The 15,920-nt window shown below is 44.5% G+C and overlaps 1 protein-coding gene across 4 annotated transcripts in view; it reads right to left on the bottom strand.

Annotated features, from left to right (window-relative positions):
• The window catches only part of ascc3 (activating signal cointegrator 1 complex subunit 3), a 175,459-nt gene that overhangs the window by 86,873 nt on the left and 72,666 nt on the right, over window positions 1–15,920 (bottom strand). For all 4 annotated transcript variants that reach the window (XM_061673583.1, XM_061673584.1, XM_061673585.1 and 1 more), the window contains exons 14-19: window positions 15,392–15,526; window positions 8,843–9,034; window positions 2,787–3,011; window positions 1,888–2,007; window positions 1,571–1,735; window positions 1,084–1,170 (exon numbers count right to left, since the gene is read on the bottom strand). In XM_061673583.1, coding sequence (XP_061529567.1) covers window positions 1,084–1,170; window positions 1,571–1,735; window positions 1,888–2,007; window positions 2,787–3,011; window positions 8,843–9,034; window positions 15,392–15,526 — 924 coding nt within the window. The remainder of the gene's footprint in view (window positions 1–1,083; window positions 1,171–1,570; window positions 1,736–1,887; window positions 2,008–2,786; window positions 3,012–8,842; window positions 9,035–15,391; window positions 15,527–15,920) is intronic.

Below are 15,920 nucleotides of genomic sequence, written 5' to 3'. Positions count from 1 at the left end.
GTGGCACTTGCAGGGTACTGTGCACCTCTCTTCTTTACTCTCTACATAGCACCGATTGACTATAAATCGGATATACTCCAAAGAGTTTTTAATTTAAAATTGAGAAAAGTCCAAATGGAGCATGTTCTGTATCAGGATGGGAGAGGAAGTGGAGTACCACATCCCGATGAATAATGTTTTAGGGGAAAGGAGGTAGAGGTGGTCAGCACCTATAAATATCTGATATGCAACGTGATTACAAACTGGACGGGTCTGCCAACATAGAGAGAAAAAAACATAGGAATCAGGAGAACGAGCTGCATGTGGTTGTGGAGAGCAGAGGACCTTGTCCAGGCTCTGAACAATTCTGGATAACACCTCAACCCACTAACTTCTAACAGCAGAAGAGCTCCTTTAGTGAATGATTGCTGCGACAGAGATGGCCCACTTCCACAGTCAGGAACTCTTTTATTTGACCACAAACCATCAGAATGCACAATGCCACATCTGGGAGGGGTGAAAAGTTTTAATGGGGTGATAGCGTGTGCTATTTGTGTGTGTGTTTTACACGCATCTTTTCATGCAATTTCATGTTACGTATCCATTTGATGTGTGCTCTCCTTATTATGTTTTGTGTTTCTATAGTTGTTGCTTTTATGTTCTTATGTTCCGTGAGATATTTATGTCGGTGAGCAACCAAGTGCATTTCATTTGTCTCGGGATGAATCAAGTCATGCTAATGACTTGACTCTCCCATTACAGAATTTTGGATCACGGAAAAATGGGGGAAAACTCTGGTCAGGGTGAAAACTGCCCATAACTGTGCTTTCAACTTTGGCATGTACAGTACATGAGAAGATTAACACATGCCCAGAAAGAAACACGTGCATGTTGTCCGTTTTTACTGACTCCAGTTTGTCTTTTCAGGCAACAATATGGCATTTTCCATATATACAAAGTCCCAAAAACCCATTTGTATTTGTTTTTAGTCAATTATTTTGTTGTTTTCTTCATTGTTCGGCCCACAGTATGATTCCCATTTAGCTGGAGTTGTGCCTTTTTCAGGAATGAATTTCTTAAGAACCACAACTTTGGCAAGCTTACCTTTAGCTGTTCAAATTCTTCAGCCTTGGAGACAATACTGAGGATGTCAGCTTCTGTCCGCTGAGAGTTGAAATGTTCATTGAATGTCTTAACAGACAAAGGGGAAAGTAATATACAAAACAACCGGTTAATGAGGTTCTTCATTCAAATATGGAACTTAACTACATAGTATTTGATTGATATGGCTGAGGTCGATGCACAATGTAGTCACAGTGCTAGAATATACACATTATCACATTAGACAATCAAATGAGGCATTAAACAACAGTATTTTCTGAGCACCATGTATAATTTTTATAATTACCAGTGGAACAACGATGAACAACTCATGAATTTGGATTTCATATTCCACCAAAATGACTTTCAATTGCCAGACAATTCATTTCCATTGTGAACACAGGAAAAAGTTAGACCGGAATTAAATATCCTGGCCTATCATATTTGTGAAGAGATGAAGTCTTGCTGCTGCTCAGCTGCAGTTATCTACCTCTATAGTGTTGTATTTGATGTAGAAGTGGCTGGATGTCCTCCCCAGGTCAGTGGAGGCAAAGTAACCTGTGCGCTCTTCAAAGCGGATCATCCTGGCTTTGTCCAACTTCCTGCCAGAATCTACCACCAGTTCTTTTCTGTACAGCTCTAAGGAGGGATCCATCTGAAACATTCAAAGGCTTTTTTTGTCCTGAACAAATGACACTGAACCTTTCATAATTCAAATGTTTACAGAAGCTAAATGATGACATTTACTCCAGTATACAGTATGTTGGTGACAGGGGGACATTTCTGATATTAGGTGAGATCACAAACCTGCAAGGCCCTGTAGTTGATACCATATGCAAGTGGATTAGCCCTCATGCGCACATAGAGGTAAGTGTAACTGAGCCACTTCACCGCCTCATCCACATTGGTGACTGTTCCCAAAGCAATCTACAGCAGCAAGAGACAAAAGATCACTAAAACCACTGGTCTCTGTCACCATCTGATGGGCACTGGACAAAGCGACGGAGAGAAAGGTAAAACGCCTCATCTTTCCTTGAAACTCATTCTCTTAATGTAGCTTCTACATGAACACTTCAAGGGTTGACTATTCCGGGTGGGTGGGTGTCTATCTACTGATGACACTGAAACTTAGGAATGTGCAAAAATACAATTATAACATTTGCATAATGTAGTTTGACATTGAGTAGGTGATGTACCAGTTGTTAGGGACACATTTTCAACTGAAAAGTTTTGAATCAGAGTTTATTTATGTTAAATGCACTATATTTACTGTACCGACAGAGAATGCCGTGAAAAGGTATTTGCCCCCTTCCTAATCTTCTGACAGAACCACGAACTGCCAGAGGAGCGCAGATGGAATGATCAATGTACGAAAATACACATTTAAATCAGACCTTTCCGTTTCACACATCACACATTTTTGGAATATTGTCCATTTGAAATGTCACTTTTTCTTTTAAAATATGCTAATAAGGTTTTCATACTATTCTCGTCAAAATGGGGTATGCAGTTTAGATTTATGTGTTGTATTTTGTTGAGCCATTTCAACAGGATTAATGCTGTTCCATATTCAATTTGATGAGCGCAACCAAAACAATACAACGTTCAAAGGTTTGAATTTGACATTGAATGAATACAACCAAACAAAACTAATAAAAACAACAAACTAACAACAGTGTTATTCCAAAGAACATTTCAAGACTGACCTCAGCATTGAGGTTGTCAGCCAGGCTGTCAAGGAACTGACTCTCGATGGGGTTCTGCTGGGTGAGCAGGGTCAGGTAATGGCTGAGCTTGTCATGGGTCGTAATGATGGTGCCCTCCCCATTCTTGTCAAACTGTGGACGTCCTGCACGGCCAAAGATCTGCATCACATCCAAGATGCCCAGATCCACCAGGGTACCACGCTTGGCATCGTAAATCTGTGTCCCCTGGGATCACAAAATATACCACAACATTATTTAAGCATTTAAGCAAAGATTAAACTGGATGTACAAGAAAATAGGTATCATACAGTGGATATTAAGTGTTACAGTGCCTGGATGTTTAGCACATCACCCTCACAGGGAGGCTGGGAATTTGGATCTGGCCTTCCAATGTAGTTTGCATGTTCTACCCGTGCTTGCCTGGGTTTTCTCCGGGTTCTCAGGAGGCTTTACATCATCAGGATTTTTGGGGCCGATCGCCGATTTTAAAAAAACGATAACCGACTACCGATCCGATCACAAGATGGAGCAATGTGTCTATTCAAATGACATTCATTGACTGTATATACTTGTGTAATATATCCTGAGTATCTTCAAAAGTATTCTCTTGTCAGGTCATGTATTCTAATCATCCATCCATCCATTAACTGAGCCGCTTCTCCTCACGCGGGTCGCGGGCGTGCTGGTGCCTATCCCAGCTATCATCGGGCAGGAGGCGGGGTACACCCTGAACTGATTGCCAGCCAATTGCAGGGCACATACAAACAAACAACCAGTCCTTCCATCCATCCATTTTCTACCGCTTATCCGAGGTCGGGTCGCGGGGGCAGTAGCTTTAGCAGGGACGCCCAGACTTCCCTCTCCCCAGCCACTTCATCCAGCTCTTCCGGGGGGATCCCGAGGCGTTCCCAGGCCAGCCGAAGGACGTAGTCTCTCCAGCGTGTCCTGGGTCGTCCCCGGGGTCTCCTCCCGGTGGGACGTGCCCGGAACACCTCACCAGGGAGGCGTCCAGGAGGCATCCAAATCGGATGCCCCAGCCACCTCATCTGGCTCCTCTCGATGTGGAGGTGCAATGGCTCAACTCTGAGCTCCTCCCGGATGACCGAGCTTCTCACCCTCTCTCTAAGGGAGAGCCCGGACACCCTGCGGAGGAAACACATTTCGGCCTCGTTCCATTCTTCCCTCACTCGTGAACAAGACCCCAAGATACTTGAACTCCTCCACTTGGGGCAGGATCTCATCCCCGACCTGGAGAGGGCATGCCACCCTTTTCCGACTGAGGACCATAGTCTCAAATTTGGAGGTGCTGATTCTCATCCCAGCCGCTTCACACTCGGCTGTGTACCGCTCCAGTGAGAGTTGGAGATCACGGCTTGATGAAGCCAACAGACCCATATCATCTGCAAAAAGCAGAGATGCAATTCTGAGGCCACCAAACCGGACCCCCTCTACGCCTCGGCTGCGCCTAGAAAATCTGTCCAGAAAAGTTATGGCGGAGTCCAACCCTCACCGGAAAGGAGTCCGACTTACTGCCGGCAATGCGGACCAAACTCTGACACTGGTCCTACAGGGACTGAACAGCACGTATTAGGGGGCTCGGGACCCCATACTCCTGAAGCAGCCCCCACAGGACTCCCCGAGGAACACGGTCAAACGCCTTCTCCAAGTCCACAAAACACATGTAGACTGGTTGGGTGAACTCCCATACACCCTGGACCCTGCCGAGGGTGTCGAGCTGGTCCATTGCTCCACGTCCAGGACGAAAACAACATTGGTCCTCCTGAATCTGAGATTCGACTTCCCGACGGACCCTCCTCTCCAGCACTCCTGAATAGACCTTACCAGGGAGGCTGAGGAGTGTGATCCCCCTGTAGTTGGAACACACCCTCCGGTCCCCCTTCTTGAAAAGGGGGACCACCACCCCAGTCAGCCAATCCAGAGCCCCTGTCCCCGATCTCCACGCGATGTTGCAGAGGCGTGTCAACCAGGACAGCCCCACAACACCCGGAGCCTTTAGGAACTCCGTGCGAATCTCATCCACCCCCGGGGCCTTGTCACCGAGGAGCTTTTTCACCACTTCGTGACCTCAACCCCAGCGATAGGAGAGCCCGCCTCAGAAACCCCAGACTCTGCTTCCCCATGGGAAGACGTGTCGGTGGAATTGAGGAGGTCTTCGAACTATTCTCCCCACAGACTTACAACGTGCCGAGTCAAGGTCAGCAGCGCCCCATCCCCATTATATACAATGTTGACGCCTGAGACGCCGGATAGTGGACCAGAATTTCCTCGAAGCCGTACAGAAGTCTTTTTCCATGGCCTCACCGAACCCCTCCCATGCCAGAGTTTTTGCTTCAGTGACCACCAAAGCTCCATTCCGCTTGGCCAGCCGGTACCCATCAGCAGCCTCAGGAGTCCCCAGGCCAAAAAAGCCCGAAAGACTCCTTCTTCAGTCTGACGGCATCCCTCACCGTTGGTGTAAAAAAAAAAAAAAAAAAAAAAAAAAAAGACAAAAATTTACCGGCATTACCAGATAACTAGCAACCCTTTATTGCACAGTGACTGGTTTTTGTCAATGTCTTTATGTCTCAGAGTGTTCTCTGTCAATTGACTGTCTGTTGTCGTACTAGAGCGGCTCCAACTGCGGGAGACAAATTCCTTGTGTGTTTTTTGGACATACTAGGCAAATGAAGATGATTCTGATTCTCGTGTCCACCAACGGGTTCGGGGATTGCCGCCACGACAGGCACCGACCACCTTACAGCCACAGCTCCGGTCGGCCGCCTCAGCAATGGAGGCGCAGAACATGGTTCACCCGGACTCGATGTCCCTCACCTTCCCCAAAACGTGAGCAAAGTTCTGTCAGAGGTGGGAGTTGAAACTCTTTCTGACAGGGGATTCTGCCAGACGGTCCCAGGAGACCTTCACAATACGTTTGGCCCTGCCAGGTCGGACCGGCATCTTCCCCCACCATCGGAGCCAACTCACCACCAGGTGGTGTTCAGTTGACAGCTACGCCTCTCTCTTCACCCGACTGTCCAAGACAGGCGTGGCCGCAAGTCCGATGACACGACCACAAAGTCGATCATCGAACTGCGGCCTTGGGTGTCCTGGCGCCAAATGCATGTGTGGACACCCTGACACTTGAACATGGTGTTCGTTATGGACAATCCGTGATGAGCACAGAAGTCCAATAACAGAACACCGCTTGGGTTCTGATCGGGGGGGCCGTTCCTCCCAATGACACCCTTCCAGGTGTCACTGTCATTGCCCACGTGAGCATTGAAGTCCTCCAGCAGAACGATGCAGTCCCCAGCAGGAGCGCTCTCCAGCACATCCTCCAAGGACACCAAAAAAGGTGGGTACTCTGAACTGCTGTTTGGTGCATAGGCACAAACAACAGTCAGTACCTGTCCCCTCCACCAGAAGGCGGAGGGAGGCTACCCTCTTGTCCACCGAGGTGAACCTCAATGTACAGGCGCCAAGACGGGGGGGCAATAAGTATACCCACACCTGCTCGGCCCGTCTCACCGTGGGCAACTCCAGAGTGTAAGAGAGTCCAACCCCTCTCAAGAGGACTGGTACCAGAGGTCAAGCTGTGTGTGGAGGGGAGCCCGACTATATCTAACCGGAACTTCTCGACCCCACATACCAGCTCGGGCTACTTCCCTGCCAGGGAGATGACATTCTACGTCCCTAGAGCCAGCTTCTGTAGCCGGGGATCAGATCGCCAAGGTACCCGCCATCGGCCACCACCCAGCTCGCACTGCATCCGACCCCATATTATATATGTAATACCTTGGATATTCTTTTGTACCCTCCTCCTGACTGATACCTTTGAACAATGGGATCTCTCTGATAGTGGAAGCCATTTTTAGACATGACTGAATAAAAAGAGATATGCTTTATTTCTTGACTGTCTGACATGAAGTCAGACTAAACTGTTTTAGGTCAATTAGGATTACCAAAATGATTTCTATTTGCGAAACGCCAGAATAGTGAGAGGATTCTTTTTTTAACAAATATATTATATATATATTGTATTTATACACAATACAGTGATGCACGACTAAAGAAGAAAAAATCATTTCCAGTGTTTTGACATTCAGGCGATTGCTTTTTTTAAAGCAATTTCTCCAGCTTTGAAAAACTCTCTCTCAAACACAAGGCTCGAATGGGGCTTGTGTGCCTAAAAACTGTAGAAACCGCTGAAAGAGGACAGTGCAGTGACAACCGAGCCATATTCACTACATATCCCCCTTCGTCGGCTCGATCCGGCTCGATGGTGGGTCGAGGCAACGTCTTTTTGGAAGATGGTACATGTTGGCAGGAACGCACAACAATGCAGTTACCAAAGTACAACTTAAGTGCATATCACCCCCCTTATGGCGATAGCAGTTGTCCATGACACCTTGTCACTTAAGGTGTGCGTCTATATGTGAGTATAGATGTCAATCTACAGTGGGTACGGAAAGTATTCAGACCCCCTTGAATATTTCACTCTGTTATATTGCAGCCATTTTCTAAAAACATTTAAGTAAATTTTTTCATCATTATTGTAAACACAGCACACCCATATTGACAGAAAAAAAATGAATTGTTGAAATTTTTGCAGATTTATTAAAAAAGAAAAACTGGAATGTCACACAGTCATAAGTATTCAGACCCTTTGCTCAGTATTTAGTAGAAGCACCCTTTTGAGCTAATAAAGCCATGAGTCTTTTTGGGAGTGATGCAACAAGTTTTTCACACATGGATTTGGGGATCCTCTGCCATTCCTCCTTGCAGATCCTCTCCAGTTCTGCGAGGTTGGATCGTGAACATTGGTGGACAGCCATTTTCAGGTCTCTCTAGAGATGCTCAATTGGGTTTCAGTCAGGGCTCTGGCTGGGCCATTCAAGAACAGTCACGGAGTTGTTCTGAAGCCACTCCTTCGTTATTTTAGCTGTGTGCTTAAGGTCATTGTCTATCTAGGTCTATCAGACCAGATAATCTTATTTTTCACCATCTTGGAGTCCTTCAGGCGTTTTTTTTTTTTTAGCAAAATCAATGTGGGCTTTCATGTGTCTTGCACTGAGGAGAGGCTTCCGTCGGGCCACTCTGCCATAAAACCCCGACTGGTGGAGGGCTGCAAGTGATGGTTGACCTTCTAGAACTTTCTCCCATCTCCCGACTGCATCTCTGGAACTCAGCCACAGTGATCTCTTTGGGTTCTTCTTTACCTCTAGCACCAAGGCTCTTCTCCCCCGACTGCTCAGTTTGGCCAGACGGCCAGCTCTAGGAAGGTTTCTGGTCGTCCCAAATTTCTTCCATTTAAGGATTATGGAGGCCACTGGCCTCTTAGGAACCTTACGCGCAGCAAAATGTTTTTTTGTAACCTTGGCCAGATCTGTGCCTTGTCACAATTCTGTCTCTGAGCTCTTCAGGCAGTTCCTTTGACCTCATGATTCTCATTGGCTCTGACATGCACTGAATACTTATGGCTGTGTGATATTTCAGTTTTTCTTTTTTAATAAATCTGCAAAAATTTCAACCATTCAGTTTTTTTTCTGTCAATATGGGGTGGCAGTGTGCACATTGAGGGAAAAAAAAATTACTGAAATGATTTTAACAAAATGGCTGCAATATAACAAAGAGTGACCAATACAGCAGCTGTATTGGTCACGTGACTTTCTTAAAGCGATACGCGCACCGGCACGTGGTTTCGTCCTCTGGGCTCGGAACATGCGCTGACGCATTGGTGTTGCCGGACCCATCACGACTGTCAGGTGTTGTAATGTGATTGTTTTATTTTGAACACTCACATCCCCATTTATAAGAGGGTATGCGGACTTGTCCAACCCAATTTATCTTGCTTGTTTATTTTTACTTCCCTCTTGAAAAGATTTAACTTTTTTCAATCATACAGATTAAAGGTAACTGCGCAAAAAGTTTCAAAATGATTTATCTTGGTCTCTTTTTATACACAAAAACCCAGCATTTGAACAGGGGTATGGACTTTTAATATCCACTGTAGCTTAAATTAAAAAAAAACAAGAGAAGAGAAAATAGAAAATAACCTTAATGATAACAGCATGGGCTGGTAGGTTCACTCCCCAGGCCAGGGTGGCAGTACAGACAAGCACCTTAAGGTACCCTCGAGAGAACATACTCTCCATTAGATTGCGGTCAGCCCGCAGCATGCCTGCATGGTGGATCCCAAAACCTTCTGGAAACATCTCCTTCATTTGCTTGTTTCTGGACCGATGGATCTAAAATTTTAATCAAAAGAGATTAGCGGTTAGTGTGAAGGAGGAAAAAAATGAAGTTGCTTATGTTATTTTAAGAATTTTGACAACAACACCACCAAAACACAGAGGAGATGGATTTAAAAAAAGATGTAGGAAGATTTTATATTTAAACAGAATCTGCTGCTAACTTGCCACTCACAACGCATCTAAAGACTGACAGTGGGGCTTGTGACCTGGTTATATTCTCTAAAAATTACTTTAATGCCAAACAGTTCAATTTTTGCCTCAGTCGATCAGACCATTTGTCTCAAATGGTTTTAGAGTGCTTCAGATGCGTTTGGGCATATTCCAGGTGGGATGACATGAGGCCATTCCAAAGAGTGACTTCTGTGTGAACATTTTACCATACAGGCCTGATTGGTGGATTTCTGCAAAGATGGTTGTCCTTTTGGAAGGTTCTCTTTCCACAAAGGAACACAGCAGCTCTGAGACAGTGCCCATCAGCTTTTTGTCACCTCTTAAGCTCCATCATGGAATACATCAATGCATTTCTCCATCGCCTGAACGTCCGCAAACCATAATTTAATGGAGACGCACACTCCGCCACCTTTGTTTTTTATGAAAGGTAGCTGTGCATTCTCCGTGGTAGACGGAGTGGGTCTGGAGCTAGATGGCTGAGTGTCGCATGTTGTGAGTGTCCCATCTTTTTGTAAAAATCAGTGCAGAGCTATCCCTGATTTCACATCGAGATGTTATCCTGGATTTCAGCTCATCCATCTTGTCGAGAAACTGGACGTTGGCTAGCAACAGGCTAGGCAGCGGAGTGTGTTGTGCAACGGTGTATCTACACTGGTGTGCTTCTATTTATAAGGCCTGACTTTACCGGCAACAGGATGTTTTACTTTTATGCCCGAATGTTGCTCAGCGGACCGGAAGGCCTGTGGGTTATCTTCAGTTGTAATAATAATAATTGCATTGTGCAATATGCCTTACCATCTGATTAAACACCTTCATAAATGGAGGAAAGTGCAAGCACTGAACTTCAGATTAACATAATAACAGCAAAAAAAAACAGGAACAAAAGTTAGCGTTGGGAAGACATCGCAAACACGTTCACCATGTTGGGCGTCATTACAAGATTAAAAGAACCTGCTAAGACGTTTACTGTATTTTTAAAGGTACATCTACGATATGTTTCAAGATGTTTGCAAGCATTTGCGATTAGTCTTTTGGGATCATAATTTATGGTATACTTATGGTTTACTCTCCTAATATAGGCGATTATATTCACTTTAAGGAATGGAGCCCTATGGGTGGCACAAGCCAGTGCAAATTGTAGGCCGGTCCCAAGCCCGGATAAATGCAGAGGGCAACGTTGCGTCAGGAAGGGCACCCGGCTTAAAACTTTACCAAACAAATATGAGCGTTCATCGAAAGAATTCCAAACCGGATCGGTCGTGGCCGGGTTAACAACGTCCGCCCCCGGCACTGTTAACCTGCAGGGCGCCGGTGGAAATTCAGCTACTGTGGGTCGAAGACAGAGAGGTGGAAAGTGGGTTCTTTGGCAGAAAGAGAAGAGGAAAGCACAGAGCCTAGAATTTAATGTGGGGACTTTGAATGTTGGGACTATGACAGGAAAATCTCGGGAGTTGGTTGACATGATGATTTGGAGAAAGGTTGATATATTGTGTGTCCAGGAGACCAGGTGGAATGGCAGTAAGGCTAGAGGTTTAGGGGCAGGGTTTAAATTATTTCACCATGTGGTAGATGGGAATAGAAATAGAGTAGGGGTTATTTGAAAGGAAGAGTTAGCTAAGAATGTCTTGGAGGTGAAAAGAGTATCAGATCGAGTGATTAGGCTGAAACTTGAAATTGAGGGTGTTATGTGTAATGTGATTAGTGGCTATGCCCCACGGGTAGGATGTGACCTCGAGGTGAAAAAGAGATTCTGGAAGGAGCGAGACCAAGTAGTTCTGAGCATCACAGACAGAGAGCGAGTCGTGATTGGTGCAGACTGTAATGGACATGTTGGTGAAGGAAACAGGGGTGATGAAGAAGTGATGGGTAAGTACGGCATCCAGGAAAGGAACTTGGAGGGACAGATGGTGGTAGACTTTGCAAAAAGGATGGAAATGGCTGTAGTGAACACTTTTTTCCGGAAGAGGCAGGAACATAGCATAACCTGCAAAAGCGGAGGTAGAAGCACGCAGGTGGATTACATCTTGTGCAGACGATGTAATCTGAAGGAGGTTACCAGCTGTAAGGTAGTGGTAGGGGAGAGTGTGGCTAAACAGCATAGGATGGTGGTGTGTAAGATTGACTCTGGTGGTGGGGAGGAAGATTAAGAAGACAAAGGCAGAGCAGAGAACCAGGTGGTGGAAGCTGAGAAAGGATTTTCGAGAAGAGTTGAGACAGGCTCTCGGTGGACAGGAGGAGCTGTCCAGAAGACTGGACCACTACAGCCAAAGTGATCAGAGAAACAGGCAGAAGAGTACTTGGTGTATCTTCTGGCAGGAAAGGAGAGAAGGAGACTTGGTGGTGGAACCTCAAAGTGCAGGTAATCATACAAGGAAAAAGGTTAGCTAAGAAGAAGTGGGGCACTGAGAGGACCGAGGAGAGGAGAAAGGAATACATTGATTGACATGCGACACAGGGCAGAGGTAGAGGTGGAAAAAGGCCAAACAAGAGGCATATGATGACATGTATGCAGAGTTGGACATTAAAGACAGTTGGACACTATCTATACAGTTTGGCCAGACAGAGGGATAGTGATGGAAGGATGTGCAGCAGGTTAGGGTGATTAAGGATAGAGATGGGAATGTGTTGACTGGTGCCAGTCGTGTGCTGGATAGATGAAAAGAGTACTTTGAGGAGTTGATGAATGAGGAAATTGAAAGAAGGAAGAGTAGAAGAGGCAAGTGTGGTGGACCAGGAAGTGGCAATGATTAGTAAGGGGGGAGATAGAAAGGCATGAAAGAGGATGAAAAATGGAAAGGGAGTTGGTCCAGAGAAGGTCAGAAGAAGCTACATTGTGTCTTTGTGGATCTAGAGAAAGCCTATGACAGAGTACCCAGAGAGGAACTGTGGTACAGCATGCGGAAGTCTGGAGTGGCAGAGAAGTTTGTGAGAATAATACAGGACATGTACGAGGGCAGCAGAACAGCGGTGAGGTGTGCTGTAGGTGTGACAGACGAATTTAAGGTGGAGGTGGGACTGGATCAGGGATCAGCCCTGAGGCCCCTTCCTGTTTGCAGTGGTGATGGATAGGCTGACAGATGAGGTTAGACTGGAATCCCCGTGGACCATGATGTTTGCAAATGACATTGTGATATGTGGTGAAAGCAAGGAGCAGGTGGAGGAACAGTTAGAAAGATGGAGGCGTGCACTGGAAAGGAGCGGAATGAAGATTAGCCGAAGTAAGACAGAATATACGTGCATGAATGAGCGGGGTGGAGGGTGAAGAGTGAGGCTACAGGGAGAAGAGATATCAAGGGTGGAGGACTTCAAATACTTTGGGTCAACAGTCCAGAGCAATGGTGGTAGTGGTAAGGAAGTGAAGAAACGGGTCGAAGCAGGTTGGAGCGGGTGGAGGAAGGTGTCAGGTGTGTTATGTGACAGAAGAGTATCTGCTGGGATGAAGGGCAAAGTTTATAAGACAGTGGTGAGGCCAGCCATGATGTATGGATTAGAGACAGTGGCACTGAAGAGACAACAGGAAGCACAGCTGGAGGTGGCGGAAATGAAGATGTTGAGGTTCGCTCTCAGAGTGATCAGGTTGGATAAAATTTGAACTGAGCTCATCAGAGGGATAGCCAAGGTTCGATGTTTTGGAGACAAAGTTAGGGAGAGCAGACTTCGATGGTTTGGATACGTCCAGAGGAGAAATAGTGAGTATATTGGTAGAAGGATGATGAGGGTGGAGCTGACAGGCAAGAGAATGAGAGGAACACCAAAGAGAAGGTTAATGGATGTCGTGAGGGAAGACATGAGGGCAGTTAGTGTTAGAGAGGAGGATATAGGAGATAGGCTTACGAGGAAAACGATGACACGCTGTGGCAACCCCTAACGGGACAAGCCGAAAGGAAAAGAAGATATTCACTTTAAGGGGCATATCAAATAATCACCTAAATTCACTCCCTATCCCCCGCACTCACTATACAAAATATTACTGGTATAGTTAAAGTAGATCCAAGAGTATTCCACTCCAACATTATTCTCTAATAATTTTGCTGTGGGTGAGATTTTAATTTACATTACTTTTATCACTATATGGGCATGCCACTCAACTGAACCATTCATTTTTTTTTTGCGTTGCGTCTCATTCTCATTGCTGATGATCAATGTACCACAGAGCTGGAGATGAGCTGTCACGGATATGACATAATCCATGGACAGCTGGCGGACAGTTTGTTTTTTTAATTTTTTTTTATTTTTAATAGCAGCGTATGAAAGCAAACAAATATTACTGAGGTCTGTATGGTGGTGATCCCTGGAGGCTACATAATCAGATGCAGTCTGTCTGCATTGGTAACAGTTACAGTTGATCATCTGAAGAATGCATGCAGAAAGATTTTGAAAATGCAGACCTCCCTCACAAGGAAAGAGAATGACGAGAAGGTCCACTGAAGCCTACTATCTTAAAACTTTATTTCATTTTTTAGACTGCAAAATCACGAAAGGGTTACAAAACAGTGTCATGTATAGTAATAAACCCATGGGACCACAAGGTGTCTCCTCTACATTATTCTCCTGGGGGGTGGGGGGTTGCCACTTAATCTCAAATGGACTGGAAATTAAAAAGCAAGGTAGACAAAGAAGCAAAGAATTGAGGGAAAGGCAGAAGCTAGATTGTCAGCAGAGGAGAAAATGCAAGTCAACCAGGCTGATGCAGACAGCAAGCATGGATAGAAACACGATAATCTCAAATGACTTCTATGCACTCACAAGGAGACTACAGTATACAGCAATATGCAATGAACAGTAAATGAAACATGAACATAAAGGCAGAGAAGAATTTAATTGCTCTGTATCACACTGTTATGTTCATTAAATCTGTAATTTTTTATTTTTATTTTTTTTAAATTGGGCAGCTATATGCAGCTAAATTCCAAACGGTACATTGTCATGAACCAGGGTAAATTTTAATTATAATGAAAGTCTTATTTTCCAAGAATTTAATTAGCACACATTTCTAGAATTAAAAAATATTTCATTACAACACATCCTCCTTCACTAGTATTCAATGTCCAAAGATATGTTACAGCTTTCCTCCAATTTTGACTGTGTAAGACAAACATTACAATGAATGTGTCATCTTAGAACCACACAAGTTATTTCTCCATAATACACAATGGAGTGTGTATTATGGAGAATGGAGTGTAAAGTATACATTACTGTAGCAGGAATGCCTCATGAGTTTTCACTCATTTAGTCAACTGTACATAGTCATCGCCAGTTCACCAAAAAAATGTATTCAGCAATGATTGATTTCTGGAGCTGCAGTAATAGGTACAAGCTTGATTGGCAGTTTTTCTAAACTCCTATGATAAAACCAATTAAATAACACAAAGGTTTTTTAGACTTCTGTCTTTTAAAGATGGCTCAATAAACTCTAATTTATGACTGACCTTCGAGGTGCTTTAATTCTCTGCATAGGCATAGTGGGGATTACCACAGCTATAAATATCAATGCAGGGCAATTTCCAGAATGGAATTAAGCAGTGCATTATCTCTGTGTGGGCTTAAAAGTGGAATCGGCCTGATGCCCCTTGCTTCACAAGAGCATGCCCGACTGACAAACACTCAAAGAAAAACTAATGGAGTGGATAATACTCATTGCGCTGAGAGCTTGGGCTGAGGTAAACTTTGTGCATATAAAACCATCTGACTATGAAAACATATTTCAGGAACAGTTGCAACAATTGCTTTTGAAATTCAGTTTCAAAGACGAATCAGGCAACAAGGCACCATTTTTAGTCGCTCAACATAATCTTCTGTCTCTATTTCCATCTTTGGAAAGCAAAAAAAGTGATCTGATTTGTATACATATCCCTTTTAAATAGAGGGGAGATTAGAGACACAGCAATCATGGCTCAGCCCCAGGGAATGAAGGGAAAAAAGGATACTAAATCTCTCACTTTGGCTTCTGCTGCAAGTGATTTAAATATGGAAATTTCAGTTCGACTGACCGTCTTCTGTGAGAGAGTAGAGCTCCATCTCGGTATACTCTCACGGTGCATAGATTAGTAATTACCCGAACGCAATCACTCTTCTGCACCACATGCACACATACGAACATAAGCGAGTGCACATGTACACGCACACAATTATGGTACAGATAAACAAACAAAGTGCATGAAATACTGATTTGCTTCGTACCTGTTTTTCACACTGGCCGTAGTCTGAAACCTGGTGTGGTTGAAAGACAGATGTTTCTCCATGGTTCTTAGCCATCTCTATTAGCCCCATGGCTGTCCTCACTGTGGCATTACGAGCATGGACGAACACCATTACCTGTGGCATTAAATGACATTTAATACAGCGGCTGAAGTAAGTATTTTAACACGTCACCATTTTTCTCCCAAAATATATTTCCAAAGGTGCTATTGACATGAAAATTTCACCAGATGTTGGGAACAACCCACGTAATCTCGACATACAAAGAAAGTAGAACAAATAAGATTAGAAATTAAGTTGGTGAAATAATGTGAAATGATACAGGGGGAAAGTATTGAACACGCCAACTGGTATTTATTTAATATTTTGTACAAAAGTCTTTGTTTGCAACGAAAGGTTCAAAGATTCCTCCTGTAAGGAAAAACTAGTCGCAAGCATTGCCCTGGTGTGATTTTGGCCATTTCCTCCACACAAGCAGTCTTCAGAATCAGAATCAGAATCATCTTTATTT

This window comes from Phycodurus eques, chromosome 4 (genome assembly GCF_024500275.1).
Source record: "Phycodurus eques isolate BA_2022a chromosome 4, UOR_Pequ_1.1, whole genome shotgun sequence".
NCBI lineage: Eukaryota > Metazoa > Chordata > Actinopteri > Syngnathiformes > Syngnathidae > Phycodurus > Phycodurus eques.
Note: the sequence above shows the minus strand (reverse complement) of the source record. Positions and strands in the feature narration are given on the sequence as shown.